At 35.6% G+C, this 27,082-nt stretch overlaps 1 protein-coding gene across 1 annotated transcript in view; it reads right to left on the bottom strand.

Annotated features, from left to right (window-relative positions):
• Positions 1–26,317, bottom strand: part of LOC149080308 (pancreatic lipase-related protein 2-like) — a 196,774-nt gene extending 170,457 nt beyond the window's left edge. The window contains exons 1-2 of the mRNA XM_089239435.1: positions 26,143–26,317; positions 25,191–25,471 (exon numbers count right to left, since the gene is read on the bottom strand). Of these exons, the coding sequence (XP_089095561.1) occupies positions 25,191–25,471; positions 26,143–26,302 (441 nt within the window). The 5' untranslated portion in view covers positions 26,303–26,317. The remainder of the gene's footprint in view (positions 1–25,190; positions 25,472–26,142) is intronic.
• Positions 26,318–27,082: the final 765 nt, after the last annotated feature.

The following is a 27,082-nucleotide window of genomic DNA, read 5'->3' as shown; positions in this document are numbered from 1 at the left end:
GAAATGACGAAAATTCTGTGAAATTTCAATTCGATGAAATTATAATATTTTATACCGTCCCTCAACAGATCCTTTTTCACGCGAGCGAAAGGGAAACGTTTCCGGGAAGAAATGAAGAAAATTCTGTGAAATTTCAATTCGATGAAATTGTAATATTTTATACCGTCCCTCAACAGATCCCTTTTCACGCGAGCGAAAGGGAAACGTTTCCGGGAAAAAATGACGAAAATTCTGTGAAATTTCAATTCGATGAAATTGTAATATTTTATACCGTCCCTCAACAGATCCTTTTTCACGCGAGCAAAAGGGAAACGTTTCCGGGAAAAAATGAAGAAAATTCTGTGAAATTTCAATTCGATGAAATTATAATATTTTATACCGTCCCTCAACAGATCCTTTTTCACGCGAGCGAAAGGGAAACGTTTCCGGGAAGAAATGAAGAAAATTCTGTGAAATTTCAATTCGATGAAATTGTAATATTTTATACCGTCCCTCAACAGATCCTTTTTCACGCAAGCGAAAGGGAAACGTTTCCGGGAAAAAATGAAGAAAATTCTGTGAAATTTCAATTCGATGAAATTGTAATATTTTATACCGTCCCTCAACAGATCCTTTTTCACGCGAGCGAAAGGGAAACGTTTCCGGGAAGAAATGAAGAAAATTCTGTGAAATTTCAATTCGATGAAATTGTAATATTTTATACCGTCCCTCAACAGATCCTTTTTCACGCAAGCGAAAGGGAAACGTTTCCGGGAAAAAATGAAGAAAATTCTGTGAAATTTCAATTCGATGAAATTGTAATATTTTCTACCACCCCTCAACAGATCCTTTTTCACGCAAGCGAAAGGGAAACGTTTCCGGGAAAAAATGAAGAAAATTCTGTGAAATTTCAATTCGATGAAATTGTAATATTTTCTACCGTCCCTCAACAGATCCTTTTTCACGCAAGCGAAAGGGAAACCTTTCCGGGAAAAAATGAAGAAAATTCTGTGAAATTTCAATTCGATGAAATTGTAATATTTTATACCGTCCCTCAACAGATCCTTTTTCACGCGAGCGAAAGGGAAACGTTTCCGGGAAGAAATGAAGAAAATTCTGTGAAATTTCAATTCGATGAAATTGTAATATTTTATACCGTCCCTCAACAGATCCCTTTTCACGCGAGCGAAAGGGAAACGTTTCCGGGAAAAAATGACGAAAATTCTGTGAAATTTCAATTCGATGAAATTGTAATATTTTATACCGTCCCTCAACAGATCCTTTTTCACGCGAGCAAAAGGGAAACGTTTCCGGGAAAAAATGAAGAAAATTCTGTGAAATTTCAATTCGATGAAATTATAATATTTTATACCGTCCCTCAACAGATCCTTTTTCACGCGAGCGAAAGGGAAACGTTTCCGGGAAGAAATGAAGAAAATTCTGTGAAATTTCAATTCGATGAAATTGTAATATTTTATACCGTCCCTCAACAGATCCTTTTTCACGCAAGCGAAAGGGAAACGTTTCCGGGAAAAAATGAAGAAAATTCTGTGAAATTTCAATTTGATGAAATTGTAATATTTTATACCGTCCCTCAACAGATCCTTTTTCACGCGAGCGAAAGGGAAACGTTTCCGGGAAGAAATGAAGAAAATTCTGTGAAATTTCAATTCGATGAAATTGTAATATTTTATACCGTCCCTCAACAGATCCTTTTTCACGCAAGCGAAAGGGAAACGTTTCCGGGAAAAAATGAAGAAAATTCTGTGAAATTTCAATTCGATGAAATTGTAATATTTTCTACCACCCCTCAACAGATCCTTTTTCACGCAAGCGAAAGGGAAACGTTTCCGGGAAAAAATGAAGAAAATTCTGTGAAATTTCAATTCGATGAAATTGTAATATTTTCTACCGTCCCTCAACAGATCCTTTTTCACGCAAGCGAAAGGGAAACCTTTCCGGGAAAAAATGAAGAAAATTCTGTGAAATTTCAATTCGATGAAATTGTAATATTTTATACCGTCCCTCAACAGATCCTTTTTCACGCGAGCGAAAGGGAAACGTTTCCGGGAAGAAATGAAGAAAATTCTGTGAAATTTCAATTCGATGAAATTGTAATATTTTATACCGTCCCTCAACAGATCCTTTTTCACGCGAGCGAAAGGGAAACGTTTCCGGGAAGAAATGAAGAAAATTCTGTGAAATTTCAATTCGATGAAATTGTAATATTTTATACCGTCCCTCAACAGATCCTTTTTCACGCAAGCGAAAGGGAAACGTTTCCGGGAAAAAATGAAGAAAATTCTGTGAAATTTCAATTTGATGAAATTGTAATATTTTATACCGTCCCTCAACAGATCCTTTTTCACGCAAGCGAAAGGGAAACGTTTCCGGGAAAAAATGAAGAAAATTCTGTGAAATTTCAATTCGATGAAATTGTAATATTTTATACCGTCCCTCAACAGATCCTTTTTCACGCAAGCGAAAGGGAAACGTTTCCGGGAAGAAATGAAGAAAATTCTGTGAAATTTCAATTCGATGAAATTGTAATATTTTATACCGTCCCTCAACAGATCCTTTTTCACGCGAGCGAAAGGGAAACGTTTCCGGGAAGAAATGAAGAAAATTCTGTGAAATTTCAATTCGATGAAATTGTAATATTTTATACCGTCCCTCAACAGATCCTTTTTCACGCAAGCGAAAGGGAAACGTTTCCGGGAAAAAATGAAGAAAATTCTGTGAAATTTCAATTCGATGAAATTGTAATATTTTATACCGTCCCTCAACAGATCCTTTTTCACGCGAGCGAAAGGGAAACGTTTCCGGGAAGAAATGAAGAAAATTCTGTGAAATTTCAATTCGATGAAATTGTAATATTTTATACCGTCCCTCAACAGATCCTTTTTCACGCAAGCGAAAGGGAAACGTTTCCGGGAAAAAATGACGAAAATTCTGTGATATTTCAATTCGATGAAATTGTAATATTTTATACCGTCCCTCAACAGATCCTTTTTCACGAGAGCGAAAGGGAAACGTTTCCGGGAAAAAATGAAGAAAATTCTGTGAAATTTCAATTCGATGAAATTATAATATTTTATACCGTCCCTCAACAGATCCTTTTTCACGCGAGCGAAAGGGAAACGTTTCCGGGAAGAAATGAAGAAAATTCTGTGAAATTTCAATTCGATGAAATTGTAATATTTTATACCGTCCCTCAACAGATCCTTTTTCACGCAAGCGAAAGGGAAACGTTTCCGGGAAAAAATGAAGAAAATTCTGTGAAATTTCAATTCGATGAAATTGTAATATTTTATACCGTCCCTCAACAGATCCTTTTTCACGCGAGCGAAAGGGAAACGTTTCCGGGAAGAAATGAAGAAAATTCTGTGAAATTTCAATTCGATGAAATTGTAATATTTTATACCGTCCCTCAACAGATCCTTTTTCACGCGAGCGAAAGGGAAACGTTTCCGGGAAAAAATGAAGAAAATTCTGTGAAATTTCAATTCGATGAAATTGTAATATTTTATACCGTCCCTCAACAGATCCTTTTTCACGCAAGCGAAAGGGAAACGTTTCCGGGAAAAAATGAAGAAAATTCTGTGAAATTTCAATTCGATGAAATTGTAATATTTTATACCGTCCCTCAACAGATCCTTTTTCACGCGAGCGAAAGGGAAACGTTTCCGGGAAAAAATGACGAAAATTCTGTGAAATTTCAATTCGATGAAATTATAATATTTTATACCGTCCCTCAACAGATCCTTTTTCACGCGAGCGAAAGGGAAACGTTTCCGGGAAAAAATGAAGAAAATTCTGTGAAATTTCAATTCGATGAAATTGCAATATTTTATACCGTCCCTCAACAGATCCTTTTTCACGCAAGCGAAAGGGAAACGTTTCCGGGAAAAAATGAAGAAAATTCTGTGAAATTTCAATTCGATGAAATTGTAATATTTTATACCGTCCCTCAACAGATCCTTTTTCACGCGAGCGAAAGGGAAACGTTTCCGGGAAGAAATGACGAAAATTCTGTGAAATTTCAATTCGATGAAATTATAATATTTTATACCGTCCCTCAACAGATCCTTTTTCACGCGAGCGAAAGGGAAACGTTTCCGGGAAGAAATGAAGAAAATTCTGTGAAATTTCAATTCGATGAAATTGTAATATTTTATACCGTCCCTCAACAGATCCCTTTTCACGCGAGCGAAAGGGAAACGTTTCCGGGAAAAAATGACGAAAATTCTGTGAAATTTCAATTCGATGAAATTGTAATATTTTATACCGTCCCTCAACAGATCCTTTTTCACGCGAGCAAAAGGGAAACGTTTCCGGGAAAAAATGAAGAAAATTCTGTGAAATTTCAATTCGATGAAATTATAATATTTTATACCGTCCCTCAACAGATCCTTTTTCACGCGAGCGAAAGGGAAACGTTTCCGGGAAGAAATGAAGAAAATTCTGTGAAATTTCAATTCGATGAAATTGTAATATTTTATACCGTCCCTCAACAGATCCTTTTTCACGCAAGCGAAAGGGAAACGTTTCCGGGAAAAAATGAAGAAAATTCTGTGAAATTTCAATTTGATGAAATTGTAATATTTTATACCGTCCCTCAACAGATCCTTTTTCACGCGAGCGAAAGGGAAACGTTTCCGGGAAGAAATGAAGAAAATTCTGTGAAATTTCAATTCGATGAAATTGTAATATTTTATACCGTCCCTCAACAGATCCTTTTTCACGCAAGCGAAAGGGAAACGTTTCCGGGAAAAAATGAAGAAAATTCTGTGAAATTTCAATTCGATGAAATTGTAATATTTTCTACCACCCCTCAACAGATCCTTTTTCACGCAAGCGAAAGGGAAACGTTTCCGGGAAAAAATGAAGAAAATTCTGTGAAATTTCAATTCGATGAAATTGTAATATTTTCTACCGTCCCTCAACAGATCCTTTTTCACGCAAGCGAAAGGGAAACCTTTCCGGGAAAAAATGAAGAAAATTCTGTGAAATTTCAATTCGATGAAATTGTAATATTTTATACCGTCCCTCAACAGATCCTTTTTCACGCGAGCGAAAGGGAAACGTTTCCGGGAAGAAATGAAGAAAATTCTGTGAAATTTCAATTCGATGAAATTGTAATATTTTATACCGTCCCTCAACAGATCCCTTTTCACGCGAGCGAAAGGGAAACGTTTCCGGGAAAAAATGACGAAAATTCTGTGAAATTTCAATTCGATGAAATTGTAATATTTTATACCGTCCCTCAACAGATCCTTTTTCACGCGAGCGAAAGGGAAACGTTTCCGGGAAGAAATGAAGAAAATTCTGTGAAATTTCAATTTGATGAAATTGTAATATTTTATACCGTCCCTCAACAGATCCTTTTTCACGCGAGCGAAAGGGAAACGTTTCCGGGAAGAAATGAAGAAAATTCTGTGAAATTTCAATTCGATGAAATTGTAATATTTTATACCGTCCCTCAACAGATCCTTTTTCACGCAAGCGAAAGGGAAACGTTTCCGGGAAAAAATGAAGAAAATTCTGTGAAATTACAATTCGATGAAATTGTAATATTTTATACCGTCCCTCAACAGATCCTTTTTCACGCGAGCGAAAGGGAAACGTTTCCGGGAAAAAATGACGAAAATTCTGTGAAATTTCAATTCGATGAAATTGTAATATTTTATACCGTCCCTCAACAGATCCTTTTTCACGCGAGCAAAAGGGAAACGTTTCCGGGAAAAAATGAAGAAAATTCTGTGAAATTTCAATTCGATGAAATTATAATATTTTATACCGTCCCTCAACAGATCCTTTTTCACGCAAGCGAAAGGGAAACGTTTCCGGGAAGAAATGAAGAAAATTCTGTGAAATTTCAATTCGATGAAATTGTAATATTTTATACCGTCCCTCAACAGATCCTTTTTCACGCGAGCGAAAGGGAAACGTTTCCGGGAAAAAATGACGAAAATTCTGTGAAATTTCAATTCGATGAAATTGTAATATTTTATACCGTCCCTCAACAGATCCTTTTTCACGCGAGCAAAAGGGAAACGTTTCCGGGAAAAAATGAAGAAAATTCTGTGAAATTTCAATTCGATGAAATTATAATATTTTATACCGTCCCTCAACAGATCCTTTTTCACGCGAGCGAAAGGGAAACGTTTCCGGGAAGAAATGAAGAAAATTCTGTGAAATTTCAATTCGATGAAATTGTAATATTTTATACCGTCCCTCAACAGATCCTTTTTCACGCAAGCGAAAGGGAAACGTTTCCGGGAAAAAATGAAGAAAATTCTGTGAAATTTCAATTCGATGAAATTGTAATATTTTATACCGTCCCTCAACAGATCCTTTTTCACGCAAGCGAAAGGGAAACGTTTCCGGGAAGAAATGAAGAAAATTCTGTGAAATTTCAATTCGATGAAATTGTAATATTTTATACCGTCCCTCAACAGATCCTTTTTCACGCGAGCGAAAGGGAAACGTTTCCGGGAAGAAATGAAGAAAATTCTGTGAAATTTCAATTCGATGAAATTGTAATATTTTATACCGTCCCTCAACAGATCCTTTTTCACGCAAGCGAAAGGGAAACGTTTCCGGGAAAAAATGAAGAAAATTCTGTGAAATTTCAATTCGATGAAATTGTAATATTTTATACCGTCCCTCAACAGATCCTTTTTCACGCGAGCGAAAGGGAAACGTTTCCGGGAAGAAATGAAGAAAATTCTGTGAAATTTCAATTCGATGAAATTGTAATATTTTATACCGTCCCTCAACAGATCCTTTTTCACGCAAGCGAAAGGGAAACGTTTCCGGGAAAAAATGACGAAAATTCTGTGATATTTCAATTCGATGAAATTGTAATATTTTATACCGTCCCTCAACAGATCCTTTTTCACGAGAGCGAAAGGGAAACGTTTCCGGGAAAAAATGAAGAAAATTCTGTGAAATTTCAATTCGATGAAATTATAATATTTTATACCGTCCCTCAACAGATCCTTTTTCACGCGAGCGAAAGGGAAACGTTTCCGGGAAGAAATGAAGAAAATTCTGTGAAATTTCAATTCGATGAAATTGTAATATTTTATACCGTCCCTCAACAGATCCTTTTTCACGCAAGCGAAAGGGAAACGTTTCCGGGAAAAAATGAAGAAAATTCTGTGAAATTTCAATTCGATGAAATTGTAATATTTTATACCGTCCCTCAACAGATCCTTTTTCACGCGAGCGAAAGGGAAACGTTTCCGGGAAGAAATGAAGAAAATTCTGTGAAATTTCAATTCGATGAAATTGTAATATTTTATACCGTCCCTCAACAGATCCTTTTTCACGCGAGCGAAAGGGAAACGTTTCCGGGAAAAAATGAAGAAAATTCTGTGAAATTTCAATTCGATGAAATTGTAATATTTTATACCGTCCCTCAACAGATCCTTTTTCACGCAAGCGAAAGGGAAACGTTTCCGGGAAAAAATGAAGAAAATTCTGTGAAATTTCAATTCGATGAAATTGTAATATTTTATACCGTCCCTCAACAGATCCTTTTTCACGCGAGCGAAAGGGAAACGTTTCCGGGAAAAAATGACGAAAATTCTGTGAAATTTCAATTCGATGAAATTATAATATTTTATACCGTCCCTCAACAGATCCTTTTTCACGCGAGCGAAAGGGAAACGTTTCCGGGAAAAAATGAAGAAAATTCTGTGAAATTTCAATTCGATGAAATTGCAATATTTTATACCGTCCCTCAACAGATCCTTTTTCACGCAAGCGAAAGGGAAACGTTTCCGGGAAAAAATGAAGAAAATTCTGTGAAATTTCAATTCGATGAAATTGTAATATTTTATACCGTCCCTCAACAGATCCTTTTTCACGCGAGCGAAAGGGAAACGTTTCCGGGAAGAAATGACGAAAATTCTGTGAAATTTCAATTCGATGAAATTATAATATTTTATACCGTCCCTCAACAGATCCTTTTTCACGCGAGCGAAAGGGAAACGTTTCCGGGAAGAAATGAAGAAAATTCTGTGAAATTTCAATTCGATGAAATTGTAATATTTTATACCGTCCCTCAACAGATCCCTTTTCACGCGAGCGAAAGGGAAACGTTTCCGGGAAAAAATGACGAAAATTCTGTGAAATTTCAATTCGATGAAATTGTAATATTTTATACCGTCCCTCAACAGATCCTTTTTCACGCGAGCAAAAGGGAAACGTTTCCGGGAAAAAATGAAGAAAATTCTGTGAAATTTCAATTCGATGAAATTATAATATTTTATACCGTCCCTCAACAGATCCTTTTTCACGCGAGCGAAAGGGAAACGTTTCCGGGAAGAAATGAAGAAAATTCTGTGAAATTTCAATTCGATGAAATTGTAATATTTTATACCGTCCCTCAACAGATCCTTTTTCACGCAAGCGAAAGGGAAACGTTTCCGGGAAAAAATGAAGAAAATTCTGTGAAATTTCAATTTGATGAAATTGTAATATTTTATACCGTCCCTCAACAGATCCTTTTTCACGCGAGCGAAAGGGAAACGTTTCCGGGAAGAAATGAAGAAAATTCTGTGAAATTTCAATTCGATGAAATTGTAATATTTTATACCGTCCCTCAACAGATCCTTTTTCACGCAAGCGAAAGGGAAACGTTTCCGGGAAAAAATGAAGAAAATTCTGTGAAATTTCAATTCGATGAAATTGTAATATTTTCTACCACCCCTCAACAGATCCTTTTTCACGCAAGCGAAAGGGAAACGTTTCCGGGAAAAAATGAAGAAAATTCTGTGAAATTTCAATTCGATGAAATTGTAATATTTTCTACCGTCCCTCAACAGATCCTTTTTCACGCAAGCGAAAGGGAAACCTTTCCGGGAAAAAATGAAGAAAATTCTGTGAAATTTCAATTCGATGAAATTGTAATATTTTATACCGTCCCTCAACAGATCCTTTTTCACGCGAGCGAAAGGGAAACGTTTCCGGGAAGAAATGAAGAAAATTCTGTGAAATTTCAATTCGATGAAATTGTAATATTTTATACCGTCCCTCAACAGATCCCTTTTCACGCGAGCGAAAGGGAAACGTTTCCGGGAAAAAATGACGAAAATTCTGTGAAATTTCAATTCGATGAAATTGTAATATTTTATACCGTCCCTCAACAGATCCTTTTTCACGCGAGCAAAAGGGAAACGTTTCCGGGAAAAAATGAAGAAAATTCTGTGAAATTTCAATTCGATGAAATTATAATATTTTATACCGTCCCTCAACAGATCCTTTTTCACGCGAGCGAAAGGGAAACGTTTCCGGGAAGAAATGAAGAAAATTCTGTGAAATTTCAATTCGATGAAATTGTAATATTTTATACCGTCCCTCAACAGATCCTTTTTCACGCAAGCGAAAGGGAAACGTTTCCGGGAAAAAATGAAGAAAATTCTGTGAAATTTCAATTTGATGAAATTGTAATATTTTATACCGTCCCTCAACAGATCCTTTTTCACGCGAGCGAAAGGGAAACGTTTCCGGGAAGAAATGAAGAAAATTCTGTGAAATTTCAATTCGATGAAATTGTAATATTTTATACCGTCCCTCAACAGATCCTTTTTCACGCAAGCGAAAGGGAAACGTTTCCGGGAAAAAATGAAGAAAATTCTGTGAAATTTCAATTCGATGAAATTGTAATATTTTCTACCACCCCTCAACAGATCCTTTTTCACGCAAGCGAAAGGGAAACGTTTCCGGGAAAAAATGAAGAAAATTCTGTGAAATTTCAATTCGATGAAATTGTAATATTTTCTACCGTCCCTCAACAGATCCTTTTTCACGCAAGCGAAAGGGAAACCTTTCCGGGAAAAAATGAAGAAAATTCTGTGAAATTTCAATTCGATGAAATTGTAATATTTTATACCGTCCCTCAACAGATCCTTTTTCACGCGAGCGAAAGGGAAACGTTTCCGGGAAGAAATGAAGAAAATTCTGTGAAATTTCAATTCGATGAAATTGTAATATTTTATACCGTCCCTCAACAGATCCTTTTTCACGCGAGCGAAAGGGAAACGTTTCCGGGAAGAAATGAAGAAAATTCTGTGAAATTTCAATTCGATGAAATTGTAATATTTTATACCGTCCCTCAACAGATCCTTTTTCACGCAAGCGAAAGGGAAACGTTTCCGGGAAAAAATGAAGAAAATTCTGTGAAATTTCAATTTGATGAAATTGTAATATTTTATACCGTCCCTCAACAGATCCTTTTTCACGCGAGCGAAAGGGAAACGTTTCCGGGAAGAAATGAAGAAAATTCTGTGAAATTTCAATTCGATGAAATTGTAATATTTTATACCGTCCCTCAACAGATCCTTTTTCACGCAAGCGAAAGGGAAACGTTTCCGGGAAAAAATGAAGAAAATTCTGTGAAATTTCAATTCGATGAAATTGTAATATTTTCTACCACCCCTCAACAGATCCTTTTTCACGCAAGCGAAAGGGAAACGTTTCCGGGAAAAAATGAAGAAAATTCTGTGAAATTTCAATTCGATGAAATTGTAATATTTTCTACCGTCCCTCAACAGATCCTTTTTCACGCAAGCGAAAGGGAAACGTTTCCGGGAAAAAATGAAGAAAATTCTGTGAAATTTCAATTCGATGAAATTGTAATATTTTATACCGTCCCTCAACAGATCCTTTTTCACGCGAGCGAAAGGGAAACGTTTCCGGGAAGAAATGAAGAAAATTCTGTGAAATTTCAATTCGATGAAATTATAATATTTTATACCGTCCCTCAACAGATCCTTTTTCACGCGAGCGAAAGGGAAACGTTTCCGGGAAAAAATGACGAAAATTCTGTGAAATTACAATTCGATGAAATTGTAATATTTTATACCGTCCCTCAACAGATCCTTTTTCACGCGAGCGAAAGGGAAACGTTTCCGGGAAAAAATGACGAAAATTCTGTGAAATTTCAATTCGATGAAATTGTAATATTTTATACCGTCCCTCAACAGATTCTTTTTCACGCGAGCAAAAGGGAAACGTTTCCGGGAAAAAATGAAGAAAATTCTGTGAAATTTCAATTCGATGAAATTATAATATTTTATACCGTCCCTCAACAGATCCTTTTTCACGCAAGCGAAAGGGAAACGTTTCCGGGAAGAAATGAAGAAAATTCTGTGAAATTTCAATTCGATGAAATTGTAATATTTTATACCGTCCCTCAACAGATCCTTTTTCACGCGAGCGAAAGGGAAACGTTTCCGGGAAAAAATGACGAAAATTCTGTGAAATTTCAATTCGATGAAATTGTAATATTTTATACCGTCCCTCAACAGATCCTTTTTCACGCGAGCAAAAGGGAAACGTTTCCGGGAAAAAATGAAGAAAATTCTGTGAAATTTCAATTCGATGAAATTATAATATTTTATACCGTCCCTCAACAGATCCTTTTTCACGCGAGCGAAAGGGAAACGTTTCCGGGAAGAAATGAAGAAAATTCTGTGAAATTTCAATTCGATGAAATTGTAATATTTTATACCGTCCCTCAACAGATCCTTTTTCACGCAAGCGAAAGGGAAACGTTTCCGGGAAAAAATGAAGAAAATTCTGTGAAATTTCAATTCGATGAAATTGTAATATTTTATACCGTCCCTCAACAGATCCTTTTTCACGCAAGCGAAAGGGAAACGTTTCCGGGAAAAAATGAAGAAAATTCTGTGAAATTTCAATTCGATGAAATTGTAATATTTTATACCGTCCCTCAACAGATCCTTTTTCACGCGAGCGAAAGGGAAACGTTTCCGGGAAAAAATGACGAAAATTCTGTGATATTTCAATTCGATGAAATTGTAATATTTTATACCGTCCCTCAACAGATCCTTTTTCACGAGAGCGAAAGGGAAACGTTTCCGGGAAAAAATGAAGAAAATTCTGTGAAATTTCAATTCGATGAAATTATAATATTTTATACCGTCCCTCAACAGATCCTTTTTCACGCGAGCGAAAGGGAAACGTTTCCGGGAAGAAATGAAGAAAATTCTGTGAAATTTCAATTCGATGAAATTATAATATTTTATACCGTCCCTCAACAGATCCTTTTTCACGCGAGTGAAAGGGAAACGTTTCCGGGAAGAAATGAAGAAAATTCTGTGAAATTTCAATTCGATGAAATTGTAATATTTTATACCGTCCCTCAACAGATCCCTTTTCACGCGAGCGAAAGGGAAACGTTTCCGGGAAAAAATGACGAAAATTCTGTGAAATTTCAATTCGATGAAATTGTAATAATTTATACCGTCCCTCAACAGATCCTTTTTCACGCGAGCAAAAGGGAAACGTTTCCGGGAAAAAATGAAGAAAATTCTGTGAAATTTCAATTCGATGAAATTATAATATTTTATACCGTCCCTCAACAGATCCTTTTTCACGCGAGCAAAAGGGAAACGTTTCCGGGAAAAAATGAAGAAAATTCTGTGAAATTTCAATTCGATGAAATTGTAATATTTTATACCGTCCCTCAACAGATCCTTTTTCACGCGAGCGAAAGGGAAACGTTTCCGGGAAGAAATGAAGAAAATTCTGTGAAATTTCAATTCGATGAAATTGTAATATTTTATACCGTCCCTCAACAGATCCTTTTTCACGCGAGCGAAAGGGAAACGTTTCCGGGAAAAAATGAAGAAAATTCTGTGAAATTTCAATTTGATGAAATTGTAATATTTTATACCGTCCCTCAACAGATCCTTTTTCACGCAAGCGAAAGGGAAACGTTTCCGGGAAGAAATGAAGAAAATTCTGTGAAATTTCAATTCGATGAAATTGTAATATTTTATACCGCCCTCAACAGATCCTTTTTCACGCGAGCGAAAGGGAAACGTTTCCGGGAAGAAATGAAGAAAATTCTGTGAAATTTCAATTCGATGAAATTGTAATATTTTATACCGTCCCTCAACAGATCCTTTTTCACGCGAGCGAAAGGGAAACGTTTCCGGGAAGAAATGAAGAAAATTCTGTGAAATTTCAATTCGATGAAATTGTAATATTTTATACCGTCCCTCAACAGATCCTTTTTCACGCGAGCGAAAGGGAAACGTTTCCGGGAAAAAATGAAGAAAATTCTGTGAAATTTCAATTCGATGAAATTGTAATATTTTATACCGTCCCTCAACAGATCCTTTTTCACGCGAGCAAAAGGGAAACGTTTCCGGGAAAAAATGACGAAAATTCTGTGAAATTTCAATTCGATGAAATTGTAATATTTTATACCGTCCCTCAACAGATCCTTTTTCACGCAAGCGAAAGGGAAACGTTTCCGGGAAGAAATGAAGAAAATTCTGTGAAATTTCAATTCGATGAAATTGTAATATTTTATACCGTCCCTCAACAGATCCTTTTTCACGCGAGCGAAAGGGAAACGTTTCCGGGAAGAAATGAAGAAAATTCTGTGAAATTTCAATTCGATGAAATTGTAATATTTTATACCGTCCCTCAACAGATCCTTTTTCACGCGAGCGAAAGGGAAACGTTTCCGGGAAAAAATGAAGAAAATTCTGTGAAATTTCAATTTGATGAAATTGTAATATTTTATACCGTCCCTCAACAGATCCTTTTTCACGCAAGCGAAAGGGAAACGTTTCCGGGAAGAAATGAAGAAAATTCTGTGAAATTTCAATTCGATGAAATTGTAATATTTTATACCGCCCTCAACAGATCCTTTTTCACGCGAGCGAAAGGGAAACGTTTCCGGGAAGAAATGAAGAAAATTCTGTGAAATTTCAATTCGATGAAATTGTAATATTTTATACCGTCCCTCAACAGATCCTTTTTCACGCGAGCGAAAGGGAAACGTTTCCGGGAAGAAATGAAGAAAATTCTGTGAAATTTCAATTCGATGAAATTGTAATATTTTATACCGTCCCTCAACAGATCCTTTTTCACGCGAGCGAAAGGGAAACGTTTCCGGGAAAAAATGAAGAAAATTCTGTGAAATTTCAATTCGATGAAATTGTAATATTTTATACCGTCCCTCAACAGATCCTTTTTCACGCGAGCAAAAGGGAAACGTTTCCGGGAAAAAATGACGAAAATTCTGTGAAATTTCAATTCGATGAAATTGTAATATTTTATACCGTCCCTCAACAGATCCTTTTTCACGCAAGCGAAAGGGAAACGTTTCCGGGAAGAAATGAAGAAAATTCTGTGAAATTTCAATTCGATGAAATTGTAATATTTTATACCGTCCCTCAACAGATCCTTTTTCACGCAAGCGAAAGGGAAACGTTTCCGGGAAAAAATGAAGAAAATTCTGTGAAATTTCAATTCGATGAAATTGTAATATTTTATACCGTCCCTCAACAGATCCTTTTTCACGCAAGCGAAAGGGAAACGTTTCCGGGAAAAAATGAAGAAAATTCTGTGAAATTTCAATTCGATGAAATTGTAATATTTTATACCGTCCCTCAACAGATCCTTTTTCACGCAAGCGAAAGGGAAACGTTTCCGGGAAAAAATGAAGAAAATTCTGTGAAATTTCAATTCGATGAAATTGTAATATTTTATACCGTCCCTCAACAGATCCTTTTTCACGCGAGCGAAAGGGAAACGTTTCCGGGAAAAAATGACGAAAATTCTGTGAAATTTCAATTCGATGAAATTATAATATTTTATACCGTCCCTCAACAGATCCTTTTTCACGCGAGCGAAAGGGAAACGTTTCCGGGAAGAAATGAAGAAAATTCTGTGAAATTTCAATTCGATGAAATTGTAATATTTTATACCGTCCCTCAACAGATCCCTTTTCACGCGAGCGAAAGGGAAACGTTTCCGGGAAAAAATGACGAAAATTCTGTGAAATTTCAATTCGATGAAATTGTAATATTTTATACCGTCCCTCAACAGATCCTTTTTCACGCGAGCAAAAGGGAAACGTTTCCGGGAAAAAATGAAGAAAATTCTGTGAAATTTCAATTCGATGAAATTATAATATTTTATACCGTCCCTCAACAGATCCTTTTTCACGCGAGCGAAAGGGAAACGTTTCCGGGAAAAAATGAAGAAAATTCTGTGAAATTTCAATTTGATGAAATTGTAATATTTTATACCGTCCCTCAACAGATCCTTTTTCACGCAAGCGAAAGGGAAACGTTTCCGGGAAGAAATGAAGAAAATTCTGTGAAATTTCAATTCGATGAAATTGTAATATTTTATACCGCCCTCAACAGATCCTTTTTCACGCGAGCGAAAGGGAAACGTTTCCGGGAAGAAATGAAGAAAATTCTGTGAAATTTAAATTCGATGAAATTGTAATATTTTATACCGTCCCTCAACAGATCCTTTTTCACGCGAGCGAAAGGGAAACGTTTCCGGGAAGAAATGAAGAAAATTCTGTGAAATTTCAATTCGATGAAATTGTAATATTTTATACCGTCCCTCAACAGATCCTTTTTCACGCGAGCGAAAGGGAAACGTTTCCGGGAAAAAATGACGAAAATTCTGTGAAATTTCAATTCGATGAAATTGTAATATTTTATACCGTCCCTCAACAGATCCTTTTTCACGCAAGCGAAAGGGAAACGTTTCCGGGAAGAAATGAAGAAAATTCTGTGAAATTTCAATTCGATGAAATTGTAATATTTTATACCGTCCCTCAACAGATCCTTTTTCACGCAAGCGAAAGGGAAACGTTTCCGGGAAAAAATGAAGAAAATTCTGTGAAATTTCAATTCGATGAAATTGTAATATTTTATACCGTCCCTCAACAGATCCTTTTTCACGCAAGCGAAAGGGAAACGTTTCCGGGAAAAAATGAAGAAAATTCTGTGAAATTTCAATTCGATGAAATTGTAATATTTTATACCGTCCCTCAACAGATCCTTTTTCACGCGAGCGAAAGGGAAACGTTTCCGGGAAAAAATGACGAAAATTCTGTGAAATTTCAATTCGATGAAATTATAATATTTTATACCGTCCCTCAACAGATCCTTTTTCACGCGAGCGAAAGGGAAACGTTTCCGGGAAAAAATGAAGAAAATTCTGTGAAATTTCAATTCGATGAAATTGCAATATTTTATACCGTCCCTCAACAGAACCTTTTTCACGCAAGCGAAAGGGAAACGTTTCCGGGAAAAAATGAAGAAAATTCTGTGAAATTTCAATTCGATGAAATTGTAATATTTTATACCGTCCCTCAACAGATCCTTTTTCACGCGAGCGAAAGGGAAACGTTTCCGGGAAAAAATGACGAAAATTCTGTGAAATTTCAATTCGATGAAATTGTAATATTTTATACCGTCCCTCAACAGATCCTTTTTCACGCGAGCGAAAGGGAAACGTTTCCGGGAAGAAATGAAGAAAATTCTGTGAAATTTCAATTCGATGAAATTGTAATATTTTATACCGTCCCTCAACAGATCCCTTTTCACGCGAGCGAAAGGGAAACGTTTCCGGGAAAAAATGACGAAAATTCTGTGAAATTTCAATTCGATGAAATTGTAATATTTTATACCGTCCCTCAACAGATCCTTTTTCACGCGAGCAAAAGGGAAACGTTTCCGGGAAAAAATGAAGAAAATTCTGTGAAATTTCAATTCGATGAAATTATAATATTTTATACCGTCCCTCAACAGATCCTTTTTCACGCGAGCGAAAGGGAAACGTTTCCGGGAAGAAATGAAGAAAATTCTGTGAAATTTCAATTCGATGAAATTGTAATATTTTATACCGTCCCTCAACAGATCCTTTTTCACGCAAGCGAAAGGGAAACGTTTCCGGGAAAAAATGAAGAAAATTCTGTGAAATTTCAATTTGATGAAATTGTAATATTTTATACCGTCCCTCAACAGATCCTTTTTCACGCGAGCGAAAGGGAAACGTTTCCGGGAAGAAATGAAGAAAATTCTGTGAAATTTCAATTCGATGAAATTGTAATATTTTATACCGTCCCTCAACAGATCCTTTTTCACGCAAGCGAAAGGGAAACGTTTCTGGGAAAAAATGAAGAAAATTCTGTGAAATTTCAATTCGATGAAATTGTAATATTTTCTACCGCCCTCAACAGATCCTTTTTCACGCAAGCGAAAGGGAAACGTTTCCGGGAAGAAATGAAGAAAATTCTGTGAAATTTCAATTCGATGAAATTGTAATATTTTCTACCGTCCCTCAACAGATCCTTTTTCACGCAAGCGAAAGGGAAACGTTTCCGGGAAAAAATGAAGAAAATTCTGTGAAATTTCAATTCGATGAAATTGTAATATTTTCTACCACCCCTCAACAGATCCTTTTTCACGCAAGCGAAAGGGAAACGTTTCCGGGAAAAAATGAAGAAAATTCTGTGAAATTTCAATTCAATGAAATTGTAATATTTTCTACCGTCCCTCAACAGATCCTTTTTCACGCAAGCGAAAGGGAAACCTTTCCGGGAAGAAATGAAGAAAATTCTGTGAAATTTCAATTCGATGAAATTATAATATTTTATACCGTCCCTCAACAGATCCTTTTTCACGCGAGCGAAAGGGAAACGTTTCCGGGAAGAAATGAAGAAAATTCTGTGAAATTTCAATTCGATGAAATTGTAATATTTTATACCGTCCCTCAACAGATCCCTTTTCACGCGCGCGAAAGGGAAACGTTTCCGGGAAAAAATGACGAAAATTCTGTGAAATTTCAATTCGATGAAATTGTAATATTTTATACCGTCCCTCAACAGATCCTTTTTCACGCGAGCAAAAGGGAAACGTTTCCGGGAAAAAATGAAGAAAATTCTGTGAAATTTCAATTCGATGAAATTATAATATTTTATACCGTCCCTCAACAGATCCTTTTTCACGCGAGCGAAAGGGAAACGTTTCCGGGAAGAAATGAAGAAAATTCTGTGAAATTTCAATTCGATGAAATTGTAATATTTTATACCGTCCCTCAACAGATCCTTTTTCACGCGAGCGAAAGGGAAACGTTTCCGGGAAAAAATGAAGAAAATTCTGTGAAATTTCAATTTGATGAAATTGTAATATTTTATACCGTCCCTCAACAGATCCTTTTTCACGCGAGCGAAAGGGAAACGTTTCCGGGAAGAAATGAAGAAAATTCTGTGAAATTTCAATTCGATGAAATTGTAATATTTTATACCGTCCCTCAACAGATCCTTTTTCACGCAAGCGAAAGGGAAACGTTTCTGGGAAAAAATGAAGAAAATTCTGTGAAATTTCAATTCGATGATATTGTAATATTTTCTACCGCCCTCAACAGATCCTTTTTCACGCAAGCGAAAGGGAAACGTTTCCGGGAAAAAATGAAGAAAATTCTGTGAAATTTCAATTCGATGAAATTGTAATATTTTATACCGTCCCTCAACAGATCCTTTTTCACGCAAGCGAAAGGGAAACGTTTCCGGGAAAAAATGAAGAAAATTCTGTGAAATTTCAATTCGATGAAATTGTAATATTTTATACCGTCCCTCAACAGATCCTTTTTCACGCAAGCGAAAGGGAAACGTTTCCGGGAAAAAATGAAGAAAATTCTGTGAAATTTCAATTCGATGAAATTGTAATATTTTATACCGTCCCTCAACAGATCCTTTTTCACGCGAGCGAAAGGGAAACGTTTCCGGGAAAAAATGACGAAAATTCTGTGAAATTTCAATTCGATGAAATTGTAATATTTTATACCGTCCCTCAACAGATCCTTTTTCACGCGAGCGAAAGGGAAACGTTTCCGGGAAGAAATGAAGAAAATTCTGTGAAATTTCAATTCGATGAAATTGTAATATTTTATACCGTCCCTCAACAGATCCTTTTTCACGCAAGCGAAAGGGAAACGTTTCCGGGAAAAAATGAAGAAAATTCTGTGAAATTTCAATTCGATGAAATTGTAATATTTTATACCGTCCCTCAACAGATCCTTTTTCACGCGAGCGAAAGGGAAACGTTTCCGGGAAGAAATGAAGAAAATTCTATGAAATTTCAATTCGATGAAATTGTAATATTTTATACCGTCCCTCAACAGATCCTTTTTCACGCAAGCGAAAGGGAAACGTTTCCGGGGAAAAATGAAGAAAATTCTGTGAAATTTCAATTCGATGAAATTGTAATATTTTCTACCACCCCTCAACAGATCCTTTTTCACGCAAGCGAAAGGGAAACGTTTCCGGGAAAAAATGAAGAAAATTCTGTGAAATTTCAATTCGATGAAATTGTAATATTTTCTACCGTCCCTCAACAGATCCTTTTTCACGCAAGCGAAAGGGAAACGTTTCCGGGAAAAAATGAAGAAAATTCTGTGAAATTTCAATTCGATGAAATTGTAATATTTTATACCGTCCCTCAACAGATCCTTTTTCACGCGAGCGAAAGGGAAACGTTTCCGGGAAGAAATGAAGAAAATTCTGTGAAATTTCAATTCGATGAAATTGTAATATTTTATACCGTCCCTCAACAGATCCTTTTTCACGCAAGCGAAAGGGAAACGTTTCCGGGAAAAAATGAAGAAAATTCTGTGAAATTTCAATTCGATGAAATTGTAATATTTTATACCGTCCCTCAACAGATCCTTTTTCACGCGAGCGAAAGGGAAACGTTTCCGGGAAGAAATGAAGAAAATTCTGTGAAATTTCAATTCGATGAAATTGTAATATTTTATACCGTCCCTCAACAGATCCTTTTTCACGCAAGCGAAAGGGAAACGTTTCCGGGAAAAAATGAAGAAAATTCTGTGAAATTTCAATTCGATGAAATTGTAATATTTTCTACCGTCCCTCAACAGATCCTTTTTCACGCAAGCGAAAGGGAAACGTTTCCGGGAAAAAATGAAGAAAATTCTGTGAAATTTCAATTCGATGAAATTGTAATATTTTATACCGTCCCTCAACACATCCTTTTTCACGCGAGCGAAAGGGAAACGTTTCCGGGAAGAAATGAAGAAAATTCTGTGAAATTTCAATTCGATGAAATTGTAATATTTTATACCGTCCCTCAACAGATCCTTTTTCACGCAAGCGAAAGGGAAACGTTTCCGGGAAAAAATGAAGAAAATTCTGTGAAATTTCAATTCGATGAAATTGTAATATTTTATACCGTCCCTCAACAGATCCTTTTTCACGCGAGCGAAAGGGAAACGTTTCCGGGAAAAATGAAGAAAATTCTGTGAAATTTCAATTCGATGAAATTGTAATATTTTATACCGTCCCTCAACAGATCCTTTTTCACGCAAGCGAAAGGGAAACGTTTCCGGGAAAAAATGAAGAAAATTCTGTGAAATTTCAATTCGATGAAATTGTAATATTTTCTACCGTCCCTCAACAGATCCTTTTTCACGAGAGCGAAAGGGAAACGTTTCCGAGAAAAAAAGAAAATGCTGTGAAATTTTAATTTTATGTAATATTTTATACCGCCCCTAAAGAGATTTGTTGGAAGAAGATATTTCATACTTTGCCTGGATTGTGTTTAGGCATTCTATAGAATGACTAGTCATTTTATAGAATGCCTAGGCAAAGTATAGAATAAAACCGGTATTTCATACTTTGCCTGAAACGACCAGGCATTGCCTAGAATGCCTGGATTTCATACTTTGCCGGTAACATATATATGAATTGACATTATCATCATCTTGCCCACTATTTTATCACTATTATCACTATTTTCCATTCGTATGCAATGTTCACTTCCATACTTTTATGCGGTACACCATGTTTTTTATATTTTTTTTATTTTGTGTGATTTTTGCACTATCATAAAAATCACTACTGCTGATGATGATTATGATGTCAATTCCACAAGCCTCATTATCGTGATGTAATTTCTAATCTGGAAAGATAATTTTAATCGTTGATTTGAAGAATAAAAAGTTAAGTTGACTTCGTTGAAAATATTTGAAAACTCGGGACATTTCTGCAAAAAAGTCGGGACAGCAAAAAACAGAAAAAAACCGGGACTGTCCCGAGAAATACGGGATGTATGGTCACCCTGCTTTTTGCTATTCTATGTCTCAAAAAATTGTCAAATGTTGAAAAATTGCTAATTACGGTTAAAATTGATGGGAAAGAAATGCTGATGGGTATGTACGAAGAAGGACTACAATAAATTGCAGTAAATAAAAATGTATTTAACGAAATAAATATTGTTATTGATATTTTTTTAAAAATGTCTTGGTTTTGTTATGTAAAAAAGAAACACGTCACAAATATGCGACATGAACGTTTATGTTTACAATCATAATTAATCGTACAGTGATTTGTAAGAAATTAAAATTATCTTCCTCCACGTTTTCAGTCAAGATTGAGCGAGTTTCAGTGAGTCAAGTGAGTTTAGTCGAAAATAAGGGACATTTTGTAAAACAAATTCTGGACAGTGAAAATAAAAGATAAATAGCAAAATATAGGCCTACTTAGCAAATGTTTTGTGGTGACCTTATGCATATGACACATATGTCACGCATTTCCCGGGACATTCCCGTATTTTCACTTTATTTTGGCTGTCCCGACTTTTTTGCAAGAATGCCGTGGTTTGTCGCGAATGTTCTACATTGTAGAATCTAAAAAGCCTACTTTTAGATGCTTATAGTTTTATACTTTATTAAAATCAACTACTGAAATTATTTTTCAACGCATAAATTATATCACGTTTCCGGGAAAAAATGAAGAAAATTCTGTGAAATTTCAATTCGATGAAATTGTAATATTTTATACCGTCCCTCAACAGATCCTTTTTCACGAGAGCGAAAGGGAAACGTTTCCGGGAAAAAATGAAGAAAATTCTGTGAAATTTCAATTCGATGAAATTATAATATTTTATACCGTCCCTCAACAGATCCTTTTTCACGCGAGCGAAAGGGAAACGTTTCCGGGAAGAAATGAAGAAAATTCTGTGAAATTTCAATTCGATGAAATTGTAATATTTTATACCGTCCCTCAACAGATCCTTTTTCACGCAAGCGAAAGGGAAACGTTTCCGGGAAAAAATGAAGAAAATTCTGTGAAATTTCAATTCGATGAAATTGTAATATTTTATACCGTCCCTCAACAGATCCTTTTTCACGCAAGCGAAAGGGAAACGTTTCCGGGAAAAAATGAAGAAAATTCTGTGAAATTTCAATTCGATGAAATTGTAATATTTTATACCGTCCCTCAACAGATCCTTTTTCACGCGAGCGAAAGGGAAACGTTTCCGGGAAAAAATGACGAAAATTCTGTGATATTTCAATTCGATGAAATTGTAATATTTTATACCGTCCCTCAACAGATCCTTTTTCACGAGAGCGAAAGGGAAACGTTTCCGGGAAAAAATGAAGAAAATTCTGTGAAATTTCAATTCGATGAAATTATAATATTTTATACCGTCCCTCAACAGATCCTTTTTCACGCGAGCGAAAGGGAAACGTTTCCGAGAAGAAATGAAGAAAATTCTGTGAAATTTCAATTCGATGAAATTGTAATATTTTATACCGTCCCTCAACAGATCCTTTTTCACGCGAGCGAAAGGGAAACGTTTCCGGGAAAAAATGACGAAAATTCTGTGAAATTACAATTCGATGAAATTGTAATATTTTATACCGTCCCTCAACAGATCCTTTTTCACGCGAGCGAAAGGGAAACGTTTCCGGGAAAAAATGACGAAAATTCTGTGAAATTTCAATTCGATGAAATTGTAATATTTTATACCGTCCCTCAACAGATCCTTTTTCACGCGAGCAAAAGGGAAACGTTTCCGGGAAAAAATGAAGAAAATTCTGTGAAATTTCAATTCGATGAAATTATAATATTTTATACCGTCCCTCAACAGATCCTTTTTCACGCAAGCGAAAGGGAAACGTTTCCGGGAAAAAATGAAGAAAATTCTGTGAAATTTCAATTCGATGAAATTGTAATATTTTATACCGTCCCTCAACAGATCCTTTTTCACGCGAGCGAAAGGGAAACGTTTCCGGGAAAAAATGACGAAAATTCTGTGATATTTCAATTCGATGAAATTGTAATATTTTATACCGTCCCTCAACAGATCCTTTTTCACGAGAGCGAAAGGGAAACGTTTCCGGGAAAAAATGAAGAAAATTCTGTGAAATTTCAATTCGATGAAATTATAATATTTTATACCGTCCCTCAACAGATCCTTTTTCACGCGAGCGAAAGGGAAACGTTTCCGAGAAGAAATGAAGAAAATTCTGTGAAATTTCAATTCGATGAAATTGTAATATTTTATACCGTCCCTCAACAGATCCTTTTTCACGCGAGCGAAAGGGAAACGTTTCCGGGAAAAAATGACGAAAATTCTGTGAAATTACAATTCGATGAAATTGTAATATTTTATACCGTCCCTCAACAGATCCTTTTTCACGCGAGCGAAAGGGAAACGTTTCCGGGAAAAAATGACGAAAATTCTGTGAAATTTCAATTCGATGAAATTGTAATATTTTATACCGTCCCTCAACAGATCCTTTTTCACGCGAGCAAAAGGGAAACGTTTCCGGGAAAAAATGAAGAAAATTCTGTGAAATTTCAATTCGATGAAATTATAATATTTTATACCGTCCCTCAACAGATCCTTTTTCACGCAAGCGAAAGGGAAACGTTTCCGGGAAAAAATGAAGAAAATTCTGTGAAATTTCAATTCGATGAAATTGTAATATTTTATACCGTCCCTCAACAGATCCTTTTTCACGCGAGCGAAAGGGAAACGATTCCGGGAAAAATGAAGAAAATTCTGTGAAATTTCAATTCGATGAAATTGTAATATTTTATACCGTCCCTCAACAGATCCTTTTTCACGCAAGCGAAAGGGAAACGTTTCCGGGAAAAAATGAAGAAAATTCTGTGAAATTTCAATTCGATGAAATTGTAATATTTTCTACCGTCCCTCAACAGATCCTTTTTCACGAGAGCGAAAGGGAAACGTTTCCGAGAAAAAAAGAAAATGCTGTGAAATTTTAATTTTATGTAATATTTTATACCGCCCCTAAAGAGATTTGTTGGAAGAAGATATTTCATACTTTGCCTGGATTGTGTTTAGGCATTCTATAGAATGACTAGTCATTTTATAGAATGCCTAGGCAAAGTATAGAATAAAACCGGTATTTCATACTTTGCCTGAAACGACCAGGCATTGCCTAGAATGCCTGGATTTCATACTTTGCCGGTAACATATATATGAATTGACATTATCATCATCTTGCCCACTATTTTATCACTATTATCACTATTTTCCATTCGTATGCAATGTTCACTTCCATACTTTTATGCGGTACACCATGTTTTTTATATTTTTTTTATTTTGTGTGATTTTTGCACTATCATAAAAATCACTACTGACGAGACACACGTCCAATTGGTTCAAAAATTGTTTTGGGATTACAATAACTCATATCATTGTGGTAAATTTCAGTCGGAGAATAAGACCAGTTGTGAATGTTTCATCTTAAAAACGTTTTTTTTTAAGTTTTAGAGATGAAACAAGCATACTAATAAATTTAGCTCATTTGAGACCAATAATGTAATTCGAATGAAAAAAAATGAGATGAAAAAAAAATTAAAAACAATCTCTGATAACCCTCACAGTGACAATCCCGAGATACCTCGTCTTCTTATAACCCTCTCATTTCAACTATATCATGAAACATCTCGCTTCCATAAAACTCTCTTATTTCGGCTATGCTGAAATTTTCTCCTGATAACATGTTTTCCTTCCTCTCCCCTCTCCGACCTGTCTATCAACTGCCAGTGGGCAGAGTGAGGTTTTGTTCAAAGCCTGATAACGGAAGGGTAGAGAGACGATGTTTTTCTTTTCCCTTCGAGGTAGTATAGGATTATTGCGCACAGCAGCAATAACAGAAAAAACGATAGTTTTTTTCTCTTCCCAGTTTATTATTATTACTTTCTGTTTGGAGGAGCAGCATTTATCAGCTTACGCAATCGAAAAAAATATATATTATTCTTGAAAAATTTGTAATTTTTGAAAGTTTGATTTTTCCACTATGGCAGTTATATTGCGGATCAGGAAAATTTCATTGGATATGTGCAAAAAAAGGTAAAAATTTCGCGTACGTCGTAATGATAAATCCAATGAATACAGGTAAAATGAACGACTTCAGTAACGTCAAAGCTTCGCGCGGAGTCTTTCTGCTATAGAAAGTGTTGGCTTAACGCGTACGCACTCCACGATCGTGGCAAATGAAAAAAAAGTTAATAAAAACTATAAAGTAGCTTTTTATCTCAGCTGAAAATACGAGTACTGCATAGCACTTACCACCATCCAGGGGCCATAAAGCTCACTATCCATGAAACCATGTACTATGAATTTGATAGGGTTCTCTTTCACAAGATGAGATTTATGGAATGATTCTGAATCGCTGGCAACGAAAAGATCTGGTTCGTTTGCATTTCGTCTGGTATATAATAGATGTTTTGTGTTGATGATCGATCGATCGTGCGGGAGAACATTAATAGGTCTGTAGATTAAATGCTTGAATTCCTTTGTAATTGAAAAACAACCGAGTTCCTTCATGCATATTTCTTTTTCTGAAATAACTGAAATTAAAGACTATGTTAAAAAGAAACTTGCAACGTCTAACAACTGTTGAAAAATAAATTATTTGTACAAACTCGTGAAACCAATCAATTTTTCACATGTGGTTTTCCATATGTTCTAGGAATAAAACCTGATCACTTAAACTTTAATTGGTGTTGTTTCACTTTGGTTGGAATCTCAAATATTTTTCTACCCATATTTTCCACATTGTTCCATTTTTTTTGCCATTTCCCTTATATAGATTTCCTGATAAGACTAGAAATAAGGGCGGGGGCAATTTGGTTATTCGCTTCTCAATGATAAATTACCCCTTTTGATGAAAAGTCTGCTCTCTCGTTACCCTTGGTTCTTACCTGGATTTGAGTTCATATGAGCATGATATTCGATTTCTGTAGCAACTCTTGCCGTATTGATCTTAGCACTGTAAATTCGATTCTACTTAATTAATGCCACTATATTTGATGATTTCTTTAAATTTTGAACCGTTATATTCTGATAAAGAAAATATATAGTATTAAATAGTGTTTTAAAAGCTTATATATATATATATTTTTTAAATTTCATATTAAACCGACGGTACAGTAAGATGACCTAAAAATATATTTAAATTAAAACTTCACTGCACCCTTTAGAAAATATCAAATGCAGTCAAATATTCATGCATACGCACTTGCATTTTGTTTGGAATGAGAAGCGTTAGTCACGATTCCTAAAGCTGACGTTGATCTTGATAGAATTGTTATACACATGATCATTAGCAACCATTTTGGCATACTTTTCATTCTGGCCAAAACATGGAATGCTTTGCCAACCATGTCCGATTCAAGCATCTGTTATTTTATTGTAAATATGCCTTTGAATCATAAGTTTTCTTATCGAAACAGAAAGATAAATATTTGGTTAATCTCTGGCTTGGCTTTGCAGCAGGTGCACTTTCCAATAGGATCGTGATAACGATAAAAATAATGAACTGATAGATATATATTTATCCGTAAACACTATAATGGTGAAAAATAAATACACTGCTCAAAAAGAATAAGGGGATAATTAGGCTGACCATATTTCCTTGAGAGAAATACGGGACATTGAGATTCCAAATACGGGAAAATACGGGGGTCCGCCAATTATCGCCAAAAATGACGCCAAAACCGAGCAAAATTGCCAAATATTGTTAAAATTACGGTAAAATCACAATGGCGGGAAATGAAACGTTACTGCAAATTGCAGTGGATTAAAATGAATTTCACGAAAAAAACGTTCACCACGACAAATGTGGGAGATAAATATTCTCATTTATAGTTGTAATTATCATAATATAGTTTATTAGTTGAAAAATAATTTCAATCTTTGACTTCAATAAAGAATAAAAATTCAAGTAAGCGTCGTGTAAAATACGGGAAAAACCGGGACACTTTTGCGAAAAAGTCGGGACGACCAAAAATACAGAAAATACCGGGACTGTCCCGGGAAATACGGGACGTATGGTCACCCTAGGGATAATGCGAATTTGGTGATAATTAGCGACATAACCACCTCGATTTTTATCCATGGTGAAGAAAAAAGGTTTGAAATGCTAATTTATAAAATTCGCAAACTTCAGTGTAGGCAGA

The sequence above is a fragment of the Pholcus phalangioides genome, unplaced genomic scaffold (genome assembly GCF_987345545.1).
Source record: "Pholcus phalangioides strain wild (caught in Gottingen) unplaced genomic scaffold, Ppha-v1.0 ptg000011l_1, whole genome shotgun sequence".
NCBI classification, from domain to species: Eukaryota; Metazoa; Arthropoda; class Arachnida; order Araneae; family Pholcidae; genus Pholcus; species Pholcus phalangioides.
This window is presented reverse-complemented; position numbering and strand designations above follow the sequence as displayed.